The sequence below is a fragment of the Rousettus aegyptiacus genome, unplaced genomic scaffold (genome assembly GCF_014176215.1).
Source record: "Rousettus aegyptiacus isolate mRouAeg1 unplaced genomic scaffold, mRouAeg1.p scaffold_m13_p_17, whole genome shotgun sequence".
Lineage (NCBI taxonomy): Eukaryota > Metazoa > Chordata > Mammalia > Chiroptera > Pteropodidae > Rousettus > Rousettus aegyptiacus.
In genome coordinates, this window is record NW_023416292.1 from 39,715,962 (window position 1) to 39,742,598 (window position 26,637).

Here is a 26,637-nt window from a genome sequence, read left to right on the forward strand (position 1 = left end):
CTTAACTAATAATTCCAGAGGAAACTAAGCACTAAAGAGACTCATCGATTCACTTGTATTATTTTGTGTTCGTGCATAGCAAGCCCACTGCTTTAGCCATTAAAGATCAACTGATAACTATGGTAAATGAGAATAAAAATGCCTAACATACAGTTTTTAAATAGTCACAAAACTTATAGTTTTACAAACAAAATAGAAACTTATGATTCTCAAACTTCTGATGGTATTAGTCTTTTCAGCTTAAAGTTATCCTCATAAAAACTTTAACAACTTTTTAATCAAAAATTATTACTTAAATTCTGATCTAAGATCAGCTATAAGAAAGACACCTAAAAATATCATCAAACCAAAAAGTATAATTTACTACTGAGCAACTCCTTCTTTTGATCTTTTGGAATAAAGGGCACCAGTACTTCAAGTGTTTCTACAAAAAAATATACCTAAAGCATTAGTGTGATTTTTTCTCAAAAATGGAGTCATTTGATTACTTTTGATAAGTAAAATCTATTAATAAAGTGGAACTTAAAAAAGTAATGTAAAAAATTATTAATTTCATCTCATGAAATGAGAATATTATCACTGCAAACCCGAAATACACTCAGCATTATAGATGTGCATTACTAGGGTATGAGCAGAAAAGAAAAACAAATTAATAAAACATTTCGATTCTGCACTTGTTAGAATTAAACAATGATCACAAAAACAAAACAAAACAAAACAAAACAAAACAAAACCTTAAAATCATTAAATAGATGGCCAAGAAGTCATTAGTAGTGTGACACCCGCCTCCCCACTGTGAAAAATGTGTTGAACCATCTTCACTGCAGTCCCCAAAGAGTCTCTCCCAGGAATGAAATAAAGTTGGCTTGACCTTAGCTGACAAAAAAAGCTTAAAATATTTTTCAGAGCCTAAATTTTCAAAACCCATCTACAGTTTCCCAAACCAAAGAAGCAGCTGAATAAACTTTCAACTTCAGGCATTTTAAAAGCCGAGATTTCTAAGGTTACCAGAAGAACCTCCCTCCACCTCCTTAGATTATAGCTTCGGCAGTTCCTAAGCACAGACGTAGCTGCTTGCTCATATTTAAACCTAGAAACTGCATTCTTTCTCAAAGAGAAAACTGTGGCTAAGTGTCAAAGTCTTAGGAGAGCATCCTAGAGGTCAACAGAAACTCACACTATGAGTGGCAAAAACATGGTATTAATAGAAGAAACCTGAAGTTAAAGGAGAAAATAATAATCTAGGAATGGCAGTGAAGAGCAAGGTTATTGCTAGCCACGTTCTCCATTTACCACTGAAACAGAGGAGGTATGAGAAGCTCTCGGACATACTGAGAACGTCTTGCATACTTCATCATGGAAGTTGTAATAATACAGATTTATTATAGTGAAAACTATATTAATAAAGAGATCTAGTTCTTAAAATTCTGGAGTAAATAAATGGTATCAGCATATTTTTGTATAGTACAGTAAGTCTTCTGTCACCTACAAATAAGACTATCGCACTAATTATTCCCAAAGGAACATAACATTTCACTTAATTTGAAAAGAGATCATTTAATTTATGCTATGGTCCTGAATTTAACTAAATTTAACAGGGCTTACATATTATGTTCTGTTGTCCATGTCTGAAGATATGATGTGACTCCCCCCTTCTTACCTCTCTCTTCCTCTATACATACATACATAAGTACACACACACATACATACGTACATATACATACACACACGTAGGCATTTAACATTGAAGTGTCCTCTAATCTAGAAGAATCCCCCACCATTGTTTTCCCTTTCATGACACTGACACTTTTTAAGAATGCAGGTTAACAGTCCTGAGAGACGTTTCCACAAGCTGGGTTTATCTGGTTGCTTGCTAATGATTATATTAACGTCAACCATTTCTGGCAGAAGAACGACATGGGTCCCATTGTACGCTTCCCGTTGCATCACATCGGGAGGCACAATGTCAGTTTTTAAGCACAGAGTCTTAGGCATGGAGCCAGTTTCTCCAATAGATTTATGTGTTAGATCAATTTGGCAACAGCGTCAAAATTTAGATTTTTTGCCAAATATTTCCAGCAATCTACACCAAAAAAATTTCTTTTTTTTCTCTCTCTCTCCTTAGATGGTCTTGATACAATGTTCTTATTCTCCCAATATATACGGAATAACATAGTAATCACTCTTATTTTGATTATCAGCCACCTGACTGTCAACTCGTGATGGCATAAGCACTCACTGAAATTAATTTGGTCGCAGGCATGCACTAATTCATGATTCCAAACACAGTATCAAGAGAAACTCAGCAGCATATTACACTAGTAAATCACACAGAAGTAACTATGGATTTGCTATCATGCAAAAATGTTAACACAGTCTGCTTTTAGCTAAAGCCACTGACATGGCATTATTCTTATTCCAAATGCTATTTTAGAATTCCTGGCTTCAAACAGTATCTAACATGTCTTATAAGGAGTATTATATAAAGGAGAATCTACTTTTTCTTAAAGGAACTTAAATCAGTACAATGATAAGCAAATAGGACCATCCTCCTTAAGAGTATTAACTAAAATAAGGATCCTCCAAATTTGAGATCGAAAAAGTTTAGTAAAAAAAAAAAGTCATACCTGAGTAAAAATATTATGTGTTTGGCTTAAAATCCATCTGGCATCAGCATCAGGCGCCACTACTAATTTCAAGGTCCCAACATAAACGTCGGAACATAAGGTCCAGAAGTGCTGATCTTGTAAACTGTACACTCCTTGTAACTGCTGCACCTAAAATATAAAGAGGAGATATTAATATGAAATCCAGTATAAGAACCCTCCTTCATTTTAATTATTACACAATCTATCGGTAAACATGGACTCTATCCTCTAGTAAACAATAGGGGAATGTTTGAATTAATCAACAAATATCTACTGAGTACTCATTATTATCCAGGTACTATGACAGGCGTTTGGGAAATATGAAGGAACACATATCAAAATTTGTAGGGCACAGCTTAGAGAGTGCCTAGAGGGAAACTTACACTTTCAACTACATCAATCAGAGAACAAATATAAACACAAATAAGCTAAGAAAGTACAAAAAGAACAAAGTATACTCAAAGAAATAAGGAAGGAAGGAAATAAAGTACAAAAATCAATGATCTAGAGATCTAAAAAAATGACAGAACTCACATCGTCAAAAAACTAGTTGTTTGAAAAGATTGATATGCTAAAGTCCGTGTTTCTTAATGGGGCATACTGTGGGCAGGACAATTCTTCACTGTGTACAACTAACTGCCAGAAACTATGGGACTCCTGCATCTTCAGGCCCCAGGGAACTAAATGCCAACATATACCCTTCCCCAAAGCATGTGACCACCAAAAAAGGAAGGACATCTCTAAGTTTTTCCCAATGGCTCCTTAAGGTTTCTACAGTCTTAGGTTGAGAACCACTGGCGAGACAAACTCTGATAGAAGTTAATAAAATAAAAGAACCTGCAATTAAAAAACAAATGGAAAAGGAGAACTACTAACAAGATTTTTAAAACCATAAAAGGGAATCCCATGACTACTATACGAATGTATCAAAATATGAATATACAAAACATTTCAAGTAGGCAGAATCTAAACACTTCTCACCATCTCTACTGCTATCAGGCTAGCTGAAGGCAGCATTATCTCGAGTCTGGATTATTGTAATAGCTACTAACTGGTCTGTTTCTAGCCTTGCACCTCTCCCACTGATTGTCAACACAGTAGCCCAAGTGAGATCCTATTATTTGAGGTCAGATGCCGTCATTCCATGGTTCAAAACCCTCCAATGGCTTCTCATCTTACTCTGAGTAATAAAACCAGAGCTTTCACAAAAGACTTGGAGTCACCTTAATCACTTCACGTCCTACCCCTCCTCCACTTGCTCCCTCTTTCTCAGCTGCACCAGCCTCCTCACTATTCTTCCAGAAGTCAGGCACACTCCCTATCTCAGGAAATTTGCTATTCCCTCTGCCTAGAGTGTCCTTCCTTCCAGATTTCTGCAGGGTCCACTTTGTTTGGCTCTTTTCTCAAATGCCATCTTCTCAGGAAGCCCTTCTTGCTGTTACCCTATCTAAAATTACGACGTTTTCATTTTTACATGTCTCTGTTTTGTTTTACTTCTTGGCACATAATCTCACACATTATTTATATTATTTATATTGTTTATTGTCTTTCCCCTCTGGCAGAACTCAAGCTCAATAAGGGCAGAGATTTATTTTTCTTTTTTTGTTTCTTCTTTTCCCCATGTCCCAGCGCTTGATAGAACCGGCAGACTGGAAGAAAGGATGCTGAGGGCCCTGGAGCCTTTCTCTCTGCCTGCACAGGTGACAGGCACCAGATGGCTCCACCCACCCCCACCAAGAAGACGAAGGTCATTATTTTTCTATTTTATGTTTTATATCCTCAGCACCTAAAACTGTGCCTGTCCCAAGTAAATGCTCAGTAAATTTTATAAATATATATATATATATATATATATATATATATATATATATATATAAAATGAACAAAAACACGATTTTGGTGCTTGCTTTGGCAGCACATATACTAAAATTGGAATGATACAGAGAATATTAGCATGGCCCCTGCACAAGAATGATACACAAATTCATGAAGCGTTCATATTTTTAAGGTAATCATTTCACAATGTACATGTATATCAAAACATCATATTGTACGCCTTAAACATATGTAATTATTCATCATTTTTATGTTCCTAAAGCTGAGGAAAAATTAAATAAAAAATAAAATCCGAAAAAAAAACCCCTACAATTTGAAAACAGAGACAAACTAGGTGAATTTCTAGAAATAAGGAAAATGCTATAATGCAACAACAAAAAAGAAAATGTGAAAGAATCATTAAAAATAGGAAAGATAATAAAAGCTCTCTTTCATCAAGTCCTAGTCCCAGAGGGCAAACTTTCAAGGAACATATGACCTTAGTTTTTCCAGAAAATAGAAGAGATGCTACCTCAAATTAGTGAGAAATAATCCTGATCCTGGACCAGATAAAGACAATAAATCATAAGCTAATTTCTCTCATAAAGTAAATAAGCTAAATCCAACGGCATATTAAAAGATAACATATCATGGCTAAGTCAGGTTTATCCCAAGAAGGAAAAAATAAGCACCAGAAACACTATTATTCTTTAATAATGAAGCAAAGGAGAAAAGTCACATAGTCATTTCAATAAAAGCCTTAAGACTATTTAATAAAATTTGATACCTATTTATGATTAGGGGAAAAAATGATTAGAAAGACACTTTCTTAACTTAATGAAAACTACCAAAATGTACAGAATTTAAAGAAGAAATCTTCAATGTATTCCCTGGAAGATCAAGAAAAAGATTAAAAGGCCCATCTGCTCATATCACTGCTATTGCTCAATATCTCTATATAGCTCTAGGGGGGCGGCGGCGGGGGGGGGGGGTGTGGGGGGCGGCGGGGGGGGGGGGGGCGTGGGGCGCGCGAGGAACTAAGATTAATACCCAGAAGTTAAAAGAAAGGCCCATGTAAAGAGTTCTTCATAACAATTACAGCACTTTAGAAAGAGGTTATTCTGTGAAGAGATTAACCAAGATTCCTAGAAATGGTCAAGAAGCTGGATGATCAACTGAATGTCACAGAGATTCTTGCAACAGACAAAAGTCTACACCAAATACATAAAATGTTTTGGTATTCTGAGATTCCCTGATTTTTAAGGAATCTATTTTAGGGTGTTAAGTTGAACTTCATCGATCAAAAATATTTATTTTTATCAGAATCTGATGAATAGAGGCATCATTTTCTATACACTCCAAGAGTTAAATTTGTGGGAAATTTGTGAAAAATTGGTGGGAAATTTCAGACAATACCCACTGTGCCCTTCTGAAAAACTGCTGTACTGGGAGAAGAGGTCGAAGTGAATTTTCTCTTCCTCTTTCAGGACGCTGAATCAGAGCGGTTTGAACCTGAGATCTCTCTACATTTTACTAAAAGGCAATGTCACCAGCCGGTCCACTGTCAGTCAAACAACCACCTGACTGAACAGATTTCTTCTACTACCTCCACAGAAATAGCAGCACAAGGACATTCTTGCAGTTACCTAAAGCACAGATAAATGATTCATTCCTACAGAAACTGGCTCAAATTCTCCTCAAATTAAAAAATGTGGGGAAAGTGCAGTTACAGATGAAAATCTGATGCTTTTCTGACTCTGTGGTATAACAGAGCATGAGCTTTAAAGTCTGAGCAATATGAACTGGAATCCTGATTCAGCCACTAGCATTTGTGACCTTGAGTGAGTTACTTACATTCTCTGAACCTCAATTTTACTTAGGGAAAGTGAGATGGAATTTGGCCTGTATGGTTATTGTTAAGAACAGAAACGATATGTGTATCACTTAGTATTGGGACCAGCTTAAATTAGGCATTCATTAAATCGCCTCTTTCTCTTACACAATCATGCTGACTGGTCCTACCTTAAAATCATAGCCGCAGATGTCAAAAAGGAACACTTCACTTTCCTTATATCAAAAAAAGACTTTTAAAGATATTCTTTTTCCTCTGGTCTTCTAATCTCTCTGTATGATTACATTGCCTTGTAAATCACAGAGGAAATAGAAGCACACAGAAAATCTCTTATGCTGTACCAGCAAATCCACAAGTGGACCCTCATCTACGCCAGCACTTTCTGCCTTCCCTCAGCGGATACAGCACCACCGGCTCCCATCTACACTTAAGTCCTCCACAGTGCTTTGGGGGCCTACCCTTTTTCACCTTCTCAGAAACTTCATTCCTTCATTAACCCCCTTCACTACCATAGCATCGATTTCTTCCTCACAGCTGGACTCTTGCCATCAGTAACAGCTCCAGAACTGTGATGTGCAATACAGAAGTCACTAGACACATGTGGCTAAATATACGAAAATGGAATTAAACAAAAAAATTAGTTGTGCTTGCCACATTTCGAGTGCTCAATGGCCCTATGTTACTTGTGACTTTCATGTTAGACAGTGTAGATTGTAGAACACTCCTATTATGGGAGAAAATTCTATGGGATAGTGCTGTTCTAAAATATTATATTTTAAATCAAACGAATACCCTTTCCCCTGATACTACATCCATTGCTAAGCTATCATCAGCTCATCTCTTAACTCCTTGAACAATACTTCTTAAAAGAGTTGTTTGTAGTCACTATCTCTACTTCTCCAATTCATTTTCTCCTTAATCTACTAAAATCACTGATCTCTCCACATCTACTGTAAATGCTCTTATAAAGGTTATTCACAATATTTGTGATGCCGATCAGTGATCATTTCCCTACTCCTACCTGAACTGCCTCACAGAAATATTTGGCACAGTTGATTACTTCCCCTTTCTTTGGCTCTGTGATACTACAAACGCTCTGCTCTATCAATTTTCTAGCTCCCTAACTAACCGCTTCCTTTCCAGGCTGCCCCACCTGTGCTCTAAATCTGGAGTTGAAAGTTGAGCTGAAAGAACAGAGTTTAATTCTCCCCAGGTCATTTCATACAATCCTAATGTTTTAAATGCTAATCATATATTGATGACTCAAAACTCTTTCTAGTTCTAATCTGTCCCTAAACACCAGATTTGCATATTTAACTACTTAACTGACATTTTCTCTAGACGTGTAGAAGGCGTTTCAATTTTAACAAATCTAGAGGGATTTTCCATCCTGAAACCTGCGTCAACACGACCTCAAATATCAACAAATGACACTGGCACCTACCTAGGTACAAATCAACACCTTTTCTTCCCTCTGCTAATATAATCCATCTCCACAAAAGCGTATCCAAAATGTCTCCTTCTCTCCATCTTCATTGCGACCACTGGAATCCAAGCCACCATCTTTCCACTTAAACCTCATAACTACTTTTCTTTGCTCTCGTTCTCCCTAGAATTCAGTCTCTAATGGCAAGCAGAATAACCTTTTAAAAACTTTAAAAGTTTTATGATGCTCTCCTTGCCTAAAAACTTTCCAATGCTTTCTGTTGAATTAGAATTAAATCTAAACTTCTTAGTGAGACCAGAACCTCTGGATGACCTATCCCTTACTACTCTCCCCAAACTTCCCATCCACTCTTTTGTATACTTCAGCTTCAATGGCCTTTTTTCCCTGTTCTTCAAACACACTCAATTAGTTCCACCAGCAGAGCTTTTGTGCTACCATTTTCCTTTGCCTAGAGCATTCTTCTTCTTGTCATCAAGACTTCGATTTCTTTGACTATGACTTCTTCAGTAAATCTATATAGCCCCCCATGTCTACCACTTTGCGTTGTTATATTTCTATTGCGGTAATTATCATTGATATTTTATTTATTTATTCTTTTGTGCCCATGTTTCCCCACTAGACCGTAAGCTCTTTGAGAACAGACACAGTGTCTTGTCTACCATGACATCCCTAGGGCCTCAGAAGAATATCTAGCACAAAACAGAAGCTCAAAAATATATGTTGAATAAATGCTAATATCATTTGCTATTCATAGCCATATTTTTAAAAAGTTGCTTGATTTCTAGACGAGGACAATTTCTACCACGTTTTCTTTAGTAAAGTTCAATATTTTCCAGTGATTTTGTTGTGGTTTGTATAAACGGCACTCATGGTCAGCATTCAGTCTTGGAAGAAACACTATATTACACACACATGCTACCCATATTTATAAAAGTTTAAAAACCCTAACAGCTTGGAAGCAACATGAAATCCAATGGTTGGGAAGCTTTGAAACTTACCCTCTGATAGCACTGTGGCAGAGTATTTTCCAAAACGGGAGGAGTTCTCTGCATTAATATTCCAATGGACTCTCTTAAAAGAGGAATAACACTAAAGAAAAGGAAGACAATGAATTTATTAAAGCCACAGTCCGACAACCTCATTCTACGACAAAGTAATAATATTCTGATAAATATAAGATTTATCAGAATAATATGAGAAAAAAGAATCTAGTCACTGTTTCAGATTTTTTACGTGATCAATGTTATCTGAAATAAAAGTAAAGAGCTAAATAAAATGTATCAATGTATGAAATACTAAACTTATACTACTGAAAAGTATTGAAGCATCTAAAGAGCTAAACATAGCAGTCGTTCAGCTGTTATTTAAAATATGACTTCGAATGGCCAGAATCTTCCGAGGTAATCTATAAAGCATATATGGCCTACTGGTCCTTAACATTTATCAAATATTTACATGCATTTATCTGAATGGTACTGTTAAGAGAAATACAAAAAAATTTTAATAGAGTATATATTAGTCCATTTGTCCAAAATTTTCCTAACCCGATTATACAGCAGTCCTCTTTCATTATTTACAAAATATAAAAGTCAGCTATAACCACAGATCCTGTGACTCAGTACCTCGAGGGACAGGGCCCAAAAGTCTGCATTTATTGATATAGCTAGTCCTCAACCAGAATTTGAAAATTACAGCTTTAGGCTATTTAAATGATTAAATGTATAAAAATAATACTGTAATGGTGAAGGTGACTCTAATGCAATAGTTTTCTAAACTAGCTACACATCAAATTCACCTTAGAGCCTTGTTTGTTTTCACTTCTGATATCTTGAATCAGAATCTTTGGCGTCTACATTTTTTAAAAGCTTTCCAGGTGATTCCCATGAGTCAGGGCGCTGAGGCACTGCTCTACTGCTTGAAGGAGACTGAGAGGGGAAACAGCTTCATTACACTTAACAGCTTAAGCCAGTGCTCTCTTTTAAACTTGTAGAATCTCAAAATTTCCAGAGTAAAACCTCTCCTGAGTATAGCTGTAGGAGATAGAAATAAAAGGAACTTACACCTTTCAAGGAAGGTAGAAGCTGAAGTATAACTTAAAAGATTAGTACTGCCCTGACAGATGGAAACAAAAGAGGAGATATTAATGAAGACCCAAAGGAACAGAGACAGTTTTTCTTGTCTTGTTCACTATCATTTTCCTGAGAAGGCCTAGTAAAGTGCTGGTCACAAAATGAGCCGACAATAAATACTCGTTAGTTAAATGAATGATAGATATATAAGTGTTTTAGAATCTAGATGAAAGAAAGAAAAAGGCCAGAGGGAAGAAATCAGGGGATTGTTCTCACACTTTAAGTGTACAGTGATAAGTACTTGAGTAGAGGGTAACAATAGAAACAGAGACAAATAAGAAAATTAGACACTAAGAGAAATAACTGGTGCATAACCGGATATAGTGAAGAAACTGAAACGAGGACAAGCCTATAAAATTAATAGTGTGGAGGGATGGCAGTAATGAAGACGAAAAGTTCAACGTGGACAGGAGTTTCAGTCACATTGAGGTGAAAATATTCTTTAGAGTTAAGAATAATCATATGCCACCCTTAATTCCTTCTTCTCCTTAAAACCCCCAGACTCTGAATCACCAAGTTCTCAGGATTTAACATCCTAAATATTTCTTGACTGCATCTCCTCCCCTTCTTTATATTACACATGTCTACAATAATCTCTATATCTTCCCTTAGATTATTATAATGGCCTCCTAAGTGGTCCCTTTGCCTCTAGTCTTATTTCCTCTAGTCCACTGTGATAGGCAGCTTCAAAGATTCCAATGACCCCTTCCTCCCTAGTATTCATGCTTTTCTGTAATCTCTTCCCATTAAGTGTGGGCTAGACCAGTCAGTGACTTGTTGCTAATGAACAGAGTACGTGACAGTGACAAGATGTCATTTCTAAGATCAGGTTAAAAGACTCTGGCTTCCATTTCCTTCACCTTCTTCTCTTGCCCTCTCATGGCTGCCACATTACGAGCTTCCCTATGAAGAGGCCCAGGGCGAGGAACTGAGGGATGCCTCAGTCCAACAACCCAAAAAGAAACAGCGCTGTCAACAACCACTTCAGTGACCGTGGAAGCGGATTCTCCCTCAAATGCGACCGCAGAAGGCTGATACCTTGATCGCCACCTCATGAGAGACCCTGAACCAGAGAGCCTAGTTATCTATGCCCGGGTTCTTGAACCAAGGTAAACTGTAAGATAATAATGTGTTATTTTAGCTACTAGGTTTTTATGTAATGTTATGCAGCCATAGATAACTTATACAAGCATTTCTTATAAAGCTATTAAACTAATCTATCTACAATCAGTATCTGACTCATTCCCTTCGCCATGAAAAAAAATCTGTTGAAAGCTCCCTGCTGCCTAGGGGATGAAGTGCAAGCTCTTTAACATGACATATTTTTGGATTTGGGTCCCTCTAGCTTCACCTCCCATCATCCTTGCTTCACATTTTAAGCTTTTGAAACATAAACATACTTGTACTTTACCCTGTTTCCTCCTTTCATGTTTTGGCTCATGCTGTAATCTCTGCCTAGAACGTCCCTAAACTACCTTCTATTCTGGCTTCTATTCCTTCCTTAAAATCTCAAGTGGTACCCGTTCTCAGGTATATTTCCTAATCCCAAACTGTCCTCCTAACTATGTATCTTCTCTGTGCTCCTATTTAAAAAAAAAAAAATCCGTGAAACCTATGGAAAGGTTAGAGAAAAAAACGGGTGGAAAGCAACTGGAAGTGGGGTTAAGGATTTGGACAGTGAAAGAGTAACGGTCATTCCTTTGCCTAACCTGAAGGGTAGTGTCTGTTTCTATCTACTGTGCTGTTATTAAATAGGTGAGGAGTCCCTCCTATATTTATTAAAAAAAAAAAAATGCAAAGAAAAACAAGATGGTAGACAAATACGGTACTATTCAATCATTAGGACATTTTTCATTCCTCTCTCTATCCTCATTTCTCAGGAAAAAGGGATCAGTCACAGTATGTTTATATACCTAACTCAGAATGTTTATGTTTTCCTACTTTCCCTACTGAACTTCTCAGAAAACGAGGCATAAAAAATAGTTCCCTTAGAGTAACTGAAAGGAAAAAAGTGGGTTTTTTTCCTATGTGCCTCTTAAATGTAGCTATTTTGATAATTTCTTCTCCAATCTTTATCTCAAGGGACTGCTAATAATGTCTGGAGATATCTGAGGTGGAAAATTCATTTAAATGGAAATCATGATACTTGGGTTCTAATTGTACCATTAATAGCTGTAGACAAACTGTATAACCTTCCAGAACATCAGTTTTCGCACTCACAAAATTGGGGCATAGATTAAATATATAAGTAATTTCTTTTATTTTTCATTCAATAAGAAAAAACGGTCAAACCACAAGAAATACTAGAGAGAGAATACATTTGGAAATGAAAGAAAATTTAAGTTGCTTTTATGTACTAAACACAAAGACACACTCGTACACACACACACACACGTATATATACACACACACAAATAGTAACCAAATGAGATGAGATACACTTGACAAATTAATTTATTCTATCACTAATTTGGGAACCCTGCAATGAATGTATTAAACAATCAACACAAATAAGCAATGATCGAGCGTTACTATATACTTTGCCTGGCATCAGGCTTTCTAGAACCAGATAGAACCTCATCCTAGAGTTGTAGAAATGCAAGCCTAGAGTACTGACGTAACCTGCTTGAGGATAAAGCTAGTGAACGGGAAAACTAGAATAAGACCAGGTCTTTGGACTCTAAATTTAGCTTTGAAAAGTTCAAGTCAACAAACATTTATTGTACGTCTACCTGTGCCAAGCATACGCTAGGCACCAGAAAAAAAAAGATAAATAATACACAATACCTTACTTCAAAGATTTAGTAACTATTGAAAAAGCCTATAGTGAGGTCAATGGAACAAACACTTGTTTAGGGCCCACCATTTGGAAGAAGGCATATATGAATTCAAAACAACTGTAGATTTTCCATTTTCATTTCCCACAAACTTTGGTGAATGGTTTTCTTCCTTACTATGCTAATAACTTACTTTTAAATACACTTTTAAAAATAAAGTGGGGAAGAATGGAATAAAAGAGAACATGACTCTACTGCAACAGAAGGCATATAATATGAGGAATATTAAACAATTGGTATGAAATATCTTTTTGCAAACAACTCTTACAATATTTAGAATGTTTTAGAATGCCTAGGGCTAGTCTAATTTTACCCCCCAAAACCTAAAGCACAATAAGAGATAGCTGAGTCCAATCTATAATAATCCTTGATATCAGTCAGAAAACATGGAGAGCATTCTCTTTACAGTCTCCAGAACAACCATCTATACATTTATCCAAATCTTTGTTCAAATTTTTACGTGTATATTCCATATGTGTTGCCTCTCAAAGTCTGCTACTCCTTGCCACCACCTTCGTAAACAATTAGTACTTTCCTTTTTCTCCTAAAATTGACTTTCATACGTGGCCCTTAGTTTGAGGATTCTAAAATTAGTGAAGTTCTAAGAGCAGAGATAACACACAATTAGAACAGGGAATTTAGAGATCACTCATGTTAACACTCAATTCAAGAACCATAATGCAGAGAAACATTTCAATCAACTTAATGTTAGAAGCTAACATTTATTTTAAAATAACTAAATAAAAGATCACAACTGATATAAGGGAATAATATACAGAAACTATATTTTTTTAGTAAGGGTCAACAGGTTTTTACTGATTTTGCTATACCATAAAATTTGGAATCATTGCCTGTTTAGATCTAATTTTAATAAAATGTTTACATTCAACAGCAGCAAGCATTTCACCAAAGCACATGAATGCACCACACTAATTATCTCTAATGATAATTTTAAAATAATGTAAGAATTTCAGCTGTAGGAGCACTAACTAGGTCATGAAACTGGTGGGGAGAAAAGGATGCTTGCTAAGTCACATGGTGATATGCAATTTAGAACCAAGGTCAATTTCTGTAATAATTTCAAAAGTCATAAAAATGTAAAAGAAACCTACGGAAACTCAATCTTTGCCTTTTAAAATTGTGTTTAGCTCAGGAGTTTGTCCATATTTTTCTAATTAACTATTGTAATGGCGAGTCATAAAACAGATTTTAGAATGGATCTATCTAGCCATAATGAAAGGATATGGGGAAAAAGACAAGCATAGCAAATTCCCAACTGAGCTAAGACTTAGAGCTGTATCCAAACCCAAAAAGTAAGCATTTGGAAACAATTAGAGGTTCACTTCTGGTTGACTAACTCAATTCTAGCTTTAACAATGAGACACCATTTTCCTAGCATATATAAAAAGGAATGAGTCATTAGCTATATGAGTTTACCAGTAAAACAGGGTAATGATTTTATTCTTCAAAAGCTGAAGGTAAATCAAATTTATAATCATACAATCAAACATAAAGTTACATGTGAAAGCTGAAATGAAGAACATCAGACTAGTGATAATCATGCTTAATAAAAAATTTCAAAGAGCTGCAACTGCTACTTAGATCTGAGAATAAATCTTTATTAATAATAACTGGACATAATTACTGATTCAACATTTTGAATCAGCTTATGGGCTAAGTCCTCCTGAACATTATCAGCACATATTTGCAGGTCTGCTATATGTCATATACTCTAAAATGTTTAGTGGACAAAAAAGCCAAAGAAAATTGACCCCAAATTGTAATGTATGCTACATTTAGACATGGTGGTCCTATGGCAACCTATAAACATGCAGTCCTGTTTGCATAAATACAACTATTCCATAGTAATGAACAATTACCTATTAACCCAGAATTTCATAAGCCTAATATTGAATAGATAACCCAAAACCACAGGGATTGTAGTTTGCCTTACAATTATACTGAGTTTCTAAAACCTATGGTTTAAATCAATGCATATTTACAGAGTACCTACTTTACTCAACGATGGGAATAAGAAGATATCCTAAAATACCCCTAGAATTCGGAGCCAAAGTCATGAAAAAGTCACCCCTTTCCTTAAACTTCTGGAATTTAGTTATAACACTTAATGCATCTGGTCTTTGGATGAAAAGCATTAGTAAATAATGTCAAATTAGTAAATCATTAGTAATGTCTTTGTTTAGACAACACTTAATAGTTATTAAAGGGCTTGCATAAATTTTTTCTAATTTGATCCTCACAATAACCTTAAGTAACCAAAATGTTGAAATCACAGATGTAGACAAGCTCATAAGAGATTATTAAGGTCAACTCCCTCATTTTACAGAAGAGAAAATCATCTCAGAGAGATTAGGACAACTTGCTCTTTGCTGTGCACTGGTAAGAGGCAGAGCTGGGTGTGATAATTCCATGGCTAATGTCCTCTACACTACTACACTGAGTGTCTCACCATGATTAAGTCAACTGGAGTCAGAGATCATGTCATAATTTTTATTCTTAGTAACCAGCACAGTGGTTGGAATATAATAAGCACTTGACACATGACTTCTGAATGTATAATCTATTTTAAAATTTCAAACACTAGTAAAAAATTATTAAAATATAGAACAGCTCTTCTTTGACATGACTTTCAAAGACAGTAACAGCTAAATAGCAAAACGGTAATGAGCCCCTCGATTTAGTCACCCCTTCCAAAAAAAGAATCTAATAGAAATAAAAATATCTTATCTATTCAAGTAGAAGTGAGAAAGAATTATACTCACGCAGGAGCAAGTAGAATTCCCAATTCTTGATGTGCAATTTATTATCCTAATAAATACTCTTTATTCTCATGAATAAGAAACTAAAATCACACCAGCAATATAAGTTAAAAAAAAAAATTAAATGATCTACTATGTATAGAGAACAAAGGTGCAGATAAAGAAGAAAAATAGGATTCACACTAATATGCTGTCAAGAGGTAGCAAATGGGAAGAGATGATGGAATCAATGAAGCAAAAGAGCAATGATCTCCACAAGATATAGTTTTGAGAGATAGGCAGGATTAAATTCAAATTATACTGTAAGAAAACCTGCCTTTAAAAAAAGTATATAAGGAACAGAACTTTGTTTAGAAAAATTAGATGAGATGGCAAGAAATGATTATTAAAACTACCAAAATCTAATTATCATCGAGTAGCTGCCTCTATGATCACACGTTCTAGTTTCTTAGTTGGTCTATCTAAGGGTTTGTCAAATTTGTTGATCTAAAAAAATTAACTCTGGGTTAAATTTTTCTATTGTCTTTCTATTCTCTATTTCATTTATCTGCTCCAATAGCGACTATTTCCTTCCTTCTGCTGACTTGGAGGAAGTTTATTCTTTTTCTACAATAAACGTAGGCATTTATTGCTACAAAATTCCCTCTTAGTACTACTTTCGCCTTATCCCATATTTTGATATGTTGTGTTTTGTTTTCATTTGCCTCTAGATATTTTCTAAATTCCCTTGTGATTTCTTCTTTGATCCACTGTTTGTAAAACAGTGTGCTGTTTACAAATACAGAGGATAATCTGGGGACAACTTTCCCCTGGGGAGAGAGATTGGTGGGGCCAGAAGAAAGGGGTGAAAGGTTAAAGAAGCACACATCAGTAGGTGACAGTTACAGGGATGGGGAGCATAGCATAAGGAATGTAGTTGGCAGTAATGTAATGGCGAGAGAATCAGAGGAGAGAAAAAGCAATTAGGGGGATCGTTTTCTAAACTGTATATATATGTCTAAGCAATGTACTATATACTTGAAACCAATATAATTTTTTTAAGTGTGTTGTTTAATATCTGCATATTTTTGGATTTTTGTGTTTTCCTTCTGCTATCGATTTCTAGTTTCATTCCACTGTAGGCAGAGAAGATATTTTGTATAATTTCGAATTTCTAAAATTTGTTAGGACTTCTTTTGTGACCTAATATATAGTCTATTGTGGAGATTATTTCATGTGCACTTGAAATTTATCTTAGTTGGAATTCTTCCAGTTTCTTGAATTTGTATATCCATTTTTCTTCTTAGATTAAGAAAGTTTTGGCCATTGTTTTCAAATAAGTTCTCTGCCTTTTTCTCAGTTTCTTTACTTTCTGGGACTCCCATAATGAATATAGGAGTGTTCCACTGTTCTGCTTGTCCATAAATACCTCAGGCTCTCTTCTCTTCATTTTCTTTTCTTTCTTCACTTCCAGAATTTCTGCTTGGCTCTTCTTCATAGTTTCTATCTCTTTGTTGATATTCTCATTTTGTCCATGTATCATTTTCCTGATTTTGTTTAGTGACTGTGCTTTCTTTTAATTAATTGGGCATCTTTATAATGGTAATTTCGAATTCTTTATTAGGGAATCCATATGTCCCCAGGCTTGGTGTCCAGAGATCTATTTCCTTTAAATGTGTTGTGGTTGGCTGTTTCTTTGTGTGCCTTATTTCTTGTTGTTTGGATTTCAGCATCTGAAGAATCAGCCACTTCTCCAGACTTTGTGGTCTGGTTTCATACAGGGAGGTCTTTTTCTACATAGCCTGGCTAGAGAGTCTGGAGACCCCTCAAGTCCTTCCTGGATATGTTCCTGGGCTTGTGCATGAAATCTAATGAAAAAGTTTGCTGCCTTCTACACAGGAGCTCCTCCAGGTGTCTGAAATATTGCAGTCAGCTAGATCTGTAGTAAATCACAGTTCTGGGGTTCCACCTAGTGTTTGCCTGTGGTACTACAGACTCTAATGTACAGTTGATGTCTTTGTTCTCAGGAATGCCCAACCTGGCACCCAGTTCCTGTCAGTGCAACAGGACCTCAAATAATGTCCTTTCATTCAATGTCTTTTTGTTATAACATTGATGAGATGCTGCTGGAACTTCACCCTTATTTATATCAATTAGCCTATGGTAACACTGGTTTCATTATATATTGTTTTGCTTAAAGTCGCAGTTTCTAAGAACCTATCATCAACATTGAGGATTTACTGTACTTGGATACAAGACAGACAGAAATCAGCCCCCTAAAATCAGTTGGTAGTATGCTCAACTCCCTTCTCCTTCCCAGGAAGATGGGAGTTGGGAGTTTTCTTCCAAACGCCCACCCTATATGAGGTGGGAGTTACTATGATGAGAGGAAGTAGAGAGGATCATGAATTTCCTATTGAGCTCCCATGCTGCTGGCTCCCCACTAGACTGAGATGTAAAAACCTTTTAACTAGTTTCTGGACTTCTCACAGAGTAGTTTGTCACTTTATTGTGTTAAATCTCTGTCTTCAAAGAGGGGGAAAGGGAGTCTAGGGCTTCCTATTCTGCCATCTTGCTGACGTCACTCTCCCTTATTTTTCTTTTAGGACTGCATAAAACTCCTTTATTGATGGACACTTCTATTCTTCCCAATCACAAATTTTACATATAAGAATAATCTCTTCTTTCTAATTATAAGCCTCAAATACTTTCTCTTGTCTGTTATTGGCTAATAATCTCTAATACATTATCACATTTGCTCTGTTCCTCCTAATATTTCTTAGACTATCCTCCAGCTTTCAACTAGGGTTCTTCATCTAAACCACCGAACACACAAAATGATTTGAAGGACAGTTTTGCAGTTCTTCCAAGGGATAGTACATACACAGTACTTTACTAGAAGTGTAGTTGAGAAGTTAAGAATTATATACAAATGATGCTTTAGGACCATTAGGGCATTCTCTCCCAGAATGCTGTTTGAAAAAAGGTGTTAGATTAATCAGTATTTATAAATGCTCTATGATGGTTTTATGTGTAATACAATTACTAGGCAATAATTTTCCCATTATGGATACATATACGAACACCAAGTTAAAATTGTCTTCCTTTATCTTAGTCCCCAAAAGTAGTGTTCATAAATTATAACCACAAAGAAAAGTGTTAAATACCACCCAAAACCATTCTGGAAAAAAAAAAGTCTCCATAATTTCTCATTTATATGACTATTTGAAGACATGGTAGCTTCTTACATGCCAAAAAAATGCTTACTTTTTGCTTAACATAGGCTATAAATAATTACCTATTTGATTATAGAATCAACAAGATTTCTCAAAATAAGTATCTGGTCCAAATTCAGTATTCGTGAACAATAATAATTGATCACCTATGATTAAGAACTTCAAGTTTACAATTTTGTTTTATTAGTACATACATATTCTTTTCATTTTCTACTTATGACCATCATGTCATTTCCAAAGCCCATACCTTTTGCCTCTAAAAGTTGAGTTTTTTCTCCAAAATAAGAAATAAATACATGACCTGAAGTTTTACATCTAACAAAAAGATAATTTTGTTTAAAAAGCTTTTCTTTGTATTAACAGATGATTGTGGTAAAAATATACAAAGCACCAAAAGATCGTAAAACTGGTGAGTTGCAGAAAACTGATTTAAAAAAAAAAATTCAGCAAGGCTTCGGAAATACCACACCAGTAACAGAGTTCATTTCTGCATCCTGTTTATATATATTTTTCCCATCAGGCATAGGTAAACCTCTTATTTATGTAAATCAAAAATCAAGCTACAGATCTAGGTAAAGGGCATCACTCTTAAATCACAGTGTGATCGAAAGCTACAACTAATTGTTCAGATTTCCGTATTCTAAGTTATGAATCTACTTTCCATTCCAATTCAACTACTAATGGGAAAACGGGAGCAAAATCACTCTGAAATCTCTTCTAAGAAATATATTTTTTTAGAAGATAAAAATTGCATTCTCATCGTTATACTCAATCTGCTGCTTTTCATGGGAAACAAAATTCATCACAGTACGACCCAGTTTTACTCAAAAATTTGTATCACCATTTGCCTGTGTTAAAAAATTTGCCTGTGTTGAAAGAAAAAGTCTTTTTCTAAGAAACCACTTTCACCGTGAAAGTGAAAATGGAACACTGGGCAGGCAGCCTAGAAAGGAGAAACATGACATCTATTTCCATGGCACGTTCTCAACTGAGGAACATTTAAGTACAGAGAACATATAAAGAGCCCCGTTATTTCTCTTGCTCTTGATGAATTGCAAATATATATAAAAATTAAGGGTAAAGTAAAATTACTTCTTTATACCGATTTTGTTGCGGCTATAAGAGTTTTCACCCACTTTCTAAGATTAGTTTTAGCTAATCAGGCAACTCTTAACCAATTTGAAAAGCATCTCAGATGGATCTCCTTGCAAATATTTCATTATCATGTGAACATTTAAGTAAATTAAGTTTGCTTTCTTAACAGAAAAATAGACAACTGGAATGACTTTATTTTGTACTTTGAAGCTGAAATTTTTTTTATTGCCCTCCATTTAAAAAATATTATGCTTTTTTAAGTCAAAGTCATAAATGTTGGTTTATCTTAGTGACATTAGGAAAGAATCATAATTTAAAACTTACAACACCACCCAGAGAGAGCCACGTAACATTCAGACAGACACACACACAATATATTTTCCCCTTCATCCATGTAAAGAGAAATATATACATTAGATATGGACTCTACAATAATGAGTCATTTTTATGTGTTGCCCTGTACCTTGTTGTTATTTATTGTCATTGAATTAAGGCCTTGCTACCTTATAAATCATCCCAAAACTTTATTGACTTAATGTAGTAACTACTATTTTTCATCTAGAACCTGTGAAAACTCTAATGCTGACTAAGCTTAACAATCAGTACATACAGCAGAAATTCAATAATGTAAAAAAAAAAACAAACTAAAAATAACTAAAGAAATACTGTTAACAGTTGTAATGTGACCTCTAGGTATTTTGATCCTGATTGATTTTTCTTCATTTTTTTACACTCTGCATCATTTTCCAAGTTTTCTATAATCACCATATATTCAGAATCAGAAAAAAGCTAAAGAAGTTTTCTTATTAAGAATTTAATTTTGGATACGTAATAGAAACAAAAATACCGTAAAAAAGAAAAGAAAAGAAAAAGACTCTCAGAATTAAAGAAAAAAGCCAAATGAATACCCGAAGAAATACTGACATGGTGTGCAGAGAAAGATGGCTGCAGCCAGGCTCCCTCAACACCATCAGCGGCTTCGGGGCAGAAGTGACTCAGCACTTCTCCCGGTATGCACCCATGTGCCTCCTACGCCTGCGCGGGCTCCCACTGTCTGGCAGTGTGCTGCTGTTGTTTAATCTGTGTGTAAAAGGCGTCGCCACCCTGCGAAGCTGGCTGTGCCCCTGCTGGAATAAAGAGCTATGTCGCAGTTGCCTACAGCTCTCCGCATTTTCTTCCAACTGCCTGAGCCTTGTACCCCTTACCTTGGAATCTTGATTCTGCAATAACACACATGTGGTTCTCTTGGCTGGTAGAACTATGGGTAATTTTTTTTTTTATCTTTTATATAGACTGTCAAGTTTCTTTGTCAACAATGATTTCCATAATTTAAAAAAAGGTTGCAATTTTCATTAAATCCTCAGTATCTTTTCTGAATTGCCATAGCACTTGAATGACCTACCTGAAACTCCACATACTACTGGGGCTTGCAGTGAGATAAATGTCCTCCCTGCTTATCACAACTGTTCCCAGATCACTGTTCCTCCTACTTTCCCTAAAACACAGCTCCCATTAAGGCCCAGCAGTCAGGTTACTCCACCCTTGACCCCCTGAGGACCAGTGTCAACAGTTCTTGATAGCTCCCCTTTAGTCACTTGCAGGGTTTGACAATGGACTTACTATCTTTTACCTCTGCCCTTCTCATTACTCTTAATTTAAATATCCATGTGGACAATCCATCCAACTTTTGGCCTCTATAGGATGATCTTGTCCTATTTCACTTCTGGGATCATATTTTAGACTTTAAGATCTCAATTTTAAGTATGTAACAGTTGAACGACCCTTCCTACTTCTAGATCTCTTCTCCTAAACCTTCCACTCTACCACTTTTCCCAGAAATCCAATCTACTAACCCTATCACTTTTCTTTTTTTTTTTTTAGCATCTATCCTGACCTTTAAATCTTAATTTCCCACCACTGCGATCCTGCCTCGCTCCTTTCCTTCTTCGTCAGTACTCACCCGCTAAATCCCAAACCTGTTAAAACTAACTCTCTATTCCATACCTTTACCAAAAGCTGAACAAGACTCGAAAAAAAACAATACAATTGTGCTGGTTGTTGTCACTTTAAATTCATGACCAGAAACTTCAAAGTGGGCCCTCAGTGTTGTCAGGCAAGCACACTGCTCCCTTTACAGCAAAAGACCTTGAAAAGGTGTTGCTGTTGCCATTTATTTCTTCTCCTCCCAGTCCTCTTTTGAAGCTCCTCTGATCAGACTTTCACTCTCAACATTTTTCCGAATGTCTTATCTAAGATATCAATTATCAGACCCAGCTGCCTTTAACAGGTTTGATTATTGCTTACCATTTGAAAATCTTTCGCAAGACTCCTAAAACAATATGTGCTTGCTCTCTCCCACTATAATATAAATTCAAACCACTGAGCACCCTGTCTTATCACCACCCGGGTGAGAGGGTCTACTTAATAAATATTTGCTGAAAATAAATTGTGCAGTTATATTTCAGTAAAAAAAAAGTTTTCTCTGTGTGTGTATGCACACATGTATTTATATTTGTGGAATAACTGAATGGGAATAGAAGTAAGAATTCCCTATTTGGGATTAGAAATATAAGTCTCTGAGGTTGAAAAACATGAATTTATTGATTCAAATCCAAAAGGTACCAACATTTTGTCTGGCAGAGTTAGGGGCAGACTACAACACTGGAAAACAGTTTGCCCCCATGGAGTTTAAGAGAGACGAGACAGGCTATTTCAACACAGTAAGCAAATGCCGTGAGAGTTGTAATGTTGGTGCTGTCTGTGCACTTAATGAAGCCTGAGAGGTGGAGAATCAGACAATGTCCCTGAAGCAAGTGCCATGTAAACTGAAATCTAATCTGAAGGACGAATAATTGTGGTCCATGCACTTGTGGGGGGCATGGGGAAGGGAGAAAGGCACTCGGTATAAGAGTATTTTACTTTGGAGAGAAGAAATATGAGCAAAGCCCAGAATCCAGAGGGCTCACAACACATTTTCAGGGAACTGAAAGTAATTTACTGTAGCTGGAGAGCAGAATATAAATTGACAAAGGGTGAGAGAAATACTGAAGTGAACGAGGAACAAAATGAAGCCCCGCTAAGGAGTTCAGACTTTATCTTGAGGGTAAGAAAGAGGCACTGAAGGATTTGAGGCAAGACAGTTTTCACATGTACCATAATCCTCATTAAAGAAAGATCATTTTAGCCACAGTGTAGAGAAGAGTTTGGAGGAACAAGGACACCAACCTCTTCCAAGAAGCAAATGACATGAGAATTAGGATAACGACAGTGGAGGGAGACGAAGAAAAGGGAACATTAAGATTCTACTCTAAGAAGTATTAGAAGCAACAAAGAATTATACGAAACCAAATAAAACGAACACTGAACATACAAATAAAGAGGTACATAAGTAACTGGATTTCGTTAACCGATGTCACTATAAAAAATAAAAAAAGGAAAAAAAAATTAAAATAAAAAGAACCTATGTAAATTACCAAACCTCAGGAATTAAGTTTCATAAAACGTGTGACATTTAAGCTGAACTTAGAAGGAAGCATATGATTTTCAAAGATGAAAAAAAAGCATCCCAAGCTTTATAAAAAACTTTTACATAGAAGAGTGGCTTCTTGGTACAAATAACTTTTCTTAGTTAAAAAAAATCTGCATATTTAAAATGTAATCCTATTTTAAGCAAAAACTTAAAAATCTGCATTTATGACTAATTCATAGGATTACAATGCCATTGTAATTTATTAAGTCCATTCTATTTAACTATAGTTGACTAGAATAATCAGCCCTCTCAAAAGTCAATTGTCATCATTACAAAGAAAATTTTGCTAATAGTAAAATCATATGGAGAAATAAAACAAAAACAGTCCAATCAAGACATATCTTTATAAATAATTCAAGACTGAAATAAAGGCACACATTCCATTATTCTGATAAAAATTAAAATAAACCGACATAAATTTAAGAGATAATAACTATACAATCTAATTCAGCAATAATTTTTTGAGAATTTATGCACACATACACACACATACACTTTTGCATATACATTGGCACTATAGTAGGTAATAGAGAGCTAAAAAGATAAGAGACAAATCCTTCCTGAAGAATTTATAATCTAGATAGGGAGACAGACATAAGAATACCTCAATAAGCATTTTTACAAGACTTCCACAATAATAATGTGACTGTATAGATTAAAAATAGTTCTAGAAGAAGAGATTTTAATATTCTTTCACATTTGGTAGTGCGAGATGTAAATGCCAAAGAAAATTCTAACTATAGTTAATATATTTTATATTTCCAATGTTCAACTCTACAGATACAGTACTAAATTCAAGAAAATTACTACTAATTTGATATACAGACCAAAAAGATTAACTGCTAAATACCAAAAGGAAACATCAAACCCTAGGCAAGCATAGAAAATAGCAAGATGAAAAGAGAAATAATCTATGTAGGAATTATTAAAAATTTAGATCTGTAATTTACATAAGTTATCATTTTCATAATGAAAAGTAACATATGAAAACTTACCTTACAACTATGAGCACCGCTATCAAGATTGAACAAATAGGATCTGCTATCATCAGACCAAAATTCTGCATCATGATGGCAGAGGCAATTACACCAATACTCCCCAGTGTATCTGCTAGAATGTGCAAAAATACACCTAGAAATAAAGCACAGTTGGCATCAAAATAACATCTTCTGATCAATGGAAAATACAAATATTTCTTAAAACTATTTCTATTTTATATGTTAAAAACTAAACACCAGTTTGAAAATCAGTAAGAAAACAGAGTCACTGCTTAGTAAATAAGTATAGTCTTTGAGAATTTAAATAATCTTTCCTTTTTCAAATCAGCAGGGGTTAAAATATCTGATGCAGACTTTATACTTGGTCTTAATGATCCTTAATGTTTTGGTGTAACATAAATGAGGAAGAGCAGTAAACTGATTTTTAAATTGTTTGTGCATATCCATCTCTGGTTCAAAGAGCCCTGAAGTCAATTGTTAGAAGAACATTACATTAGGCCAAAAAGATCTGTCAAGAAAACATTATTTATGTAGTATGAACAAACAGAGCCCTCTGCTGGTTAAAATTACATTTGAAATGAATTTCCTATGGACCATAACTCCATACTGATGATATACTTAATGCTTATCCTGAAGATCGTGTTACCTCAAGTTACATACTAAGCTCAAACTTGATATAAGAGAAGGTAGGAATTTTAATATTTTAAAGCGGATGTAACTATATTTTGAATTTTTAATAATTAAATATCAAATTGGTAGAATACTGATATTCTAACTGCCCAAGAATCTAGATATAATATTAACATTTTAAGAATTGAGACTTGATGGGACAACCATTAAAAAATTCCAAGAAGAAAGTTTGATATGCATTATTTTTTTAAAAGGTTTAACTAGACAAATTATTCAATGATTAGATCTTTAATGGGTAAAATTTACTGTGTAGCAAAACACTGTCTCTTAAACAAATTTCAACCATATGTTGCCAAAAATAGAACATTCTTCAATAGCATCAACTACTCTGTCTGAAAAAGATACCTAATATGTCAAGAGTATGTGTCCATTTCAGAGACACTTATTTTTCTTTATTATTATTCACTGACCAATTAAAGGTAAATAACTTATTATTTTTTAGGTATAAAACATAGGTTTACTTAAAAACATGTTCTAATAATTTTAAAATGGACTATTAATGAGTCCAACTGAATCTTAATACACTCCAGGAAAATAATGCTTCAATTAATCTGCTACTGTGGAATTTTATATCAAGTATTATGCTAAATGTAATTCACCCCTCAGTATCTAAAATACTTTTCCATTTGTATAAAGTATTGACCTTTATAATGAATCTTCAAAAAGCTAATGGCTTTTTTTTCTCTAACAAAAATAATTATGTTCAAAGCACAATTAAAGAAAAAATATTTTTCTTGAGGGTATTTAAATAGTAAAGAATTAATAAGTGTTGGGACCACTTTAAGTTTTAAAAATAAAACTAAAAAAAAAAACACATCAAAGTGGATTGAGGGGCCCCAAGTTTCAAAACTCTTAAATGATACATGATTTTTAAACTTTTATATTTTTTAATCATTGTTTTAGTAGAATCTAAACACTGAAAGAAAAAAGAAAAGAAACATTTATTCTTGATTCTCCTTTAATTGGAAAGTTCGAAGCTACATCTTACTTGCTGACTTAAAAACTGCTTTTATTAGCTAGTGTCATTAATGATCTAAGCTCTTCTTATTTTCTAGTAACTGTTTCAAGAGGAAGAATCACTAAAGAAAGAAATCTAAACTAATGTTTAATTTATATAAAAGTTGAAAGCCTTAGATGGCTTGGTAGAACATTGATATTTGAAATGCCCAAGAACCTAGAAAGCCAGGGTCATATTAAAAAATGCAGCAAATAACTTCAAAATTCAATTAGCTCAGTTTTTCATGTATGAGTATGCACATGGAAAAGTTTTAGTACCAGGTAGTTATCTCTGTCCGTCACCTATCTACTGGGCTACTTCTGCCACCATAAACTGATACTTAGAAAATATAAACTAATTTTCAAACAGCTTACATAAAAGATAATTAGAAAGACAAATCTAATCTTTCCCTCAAATTTTGATGATTTCTAAAACCAAAATAAACTCTTATTATCAAGACTGATTTTTGAAATTGGATATAGATGCATTACTTATGCATAATTGCCAGCTTTTTCAGTAAATGCTATTCTAAAACAATTCTATGTTTTTCACAAATGAAAAAAAAAAAGACTAGAAGAGACGTTTAAACCTCCTGAAATAAACTC

At 34.9% G+C, this 26,637-nt stretch overlaps 1 protein-coding gene and 1 non-coding gene across 2 annotated transcripts in view; one reads left to right on the forward strand and one right to left on the reverse strand.

The window, feature by feature from the left end:
* SLC30A7 (solute carrier family 30 member 7) overlaps positions 1-26,637 on the reverse strand; it is a 51,697-nt gene that overhangs the window by 6,318 nt on the left and 18,742 nt on the right. The window contains exons 8-10 of the mRNA XM_016133543.2: positions 24,343-24,478; positions 8,761-8,851; positions 2,628-2,777 (exon numbers count right to left, since the gene is read on the reverse strand). Coding sequence (XP_015989029.2) covers positions 2,628-2,777; positions 8,761-8,851; positions 24,343-24,478 — 377 coding nt within the window. The remainder of the gene's footprint in view (positions 1-2,627; positions 2,778-8,760; positions 8,852-24,342; positions 24,479-26,637) is intronic.
* On the forward strand, positions 4,548-4,654 carry LOC118613210. Its single transcript, XR_004955345.1, has one exon. It is a non-coding gene; the product is annotated as a U6 spliceosomal RNA (small nuclear RNA).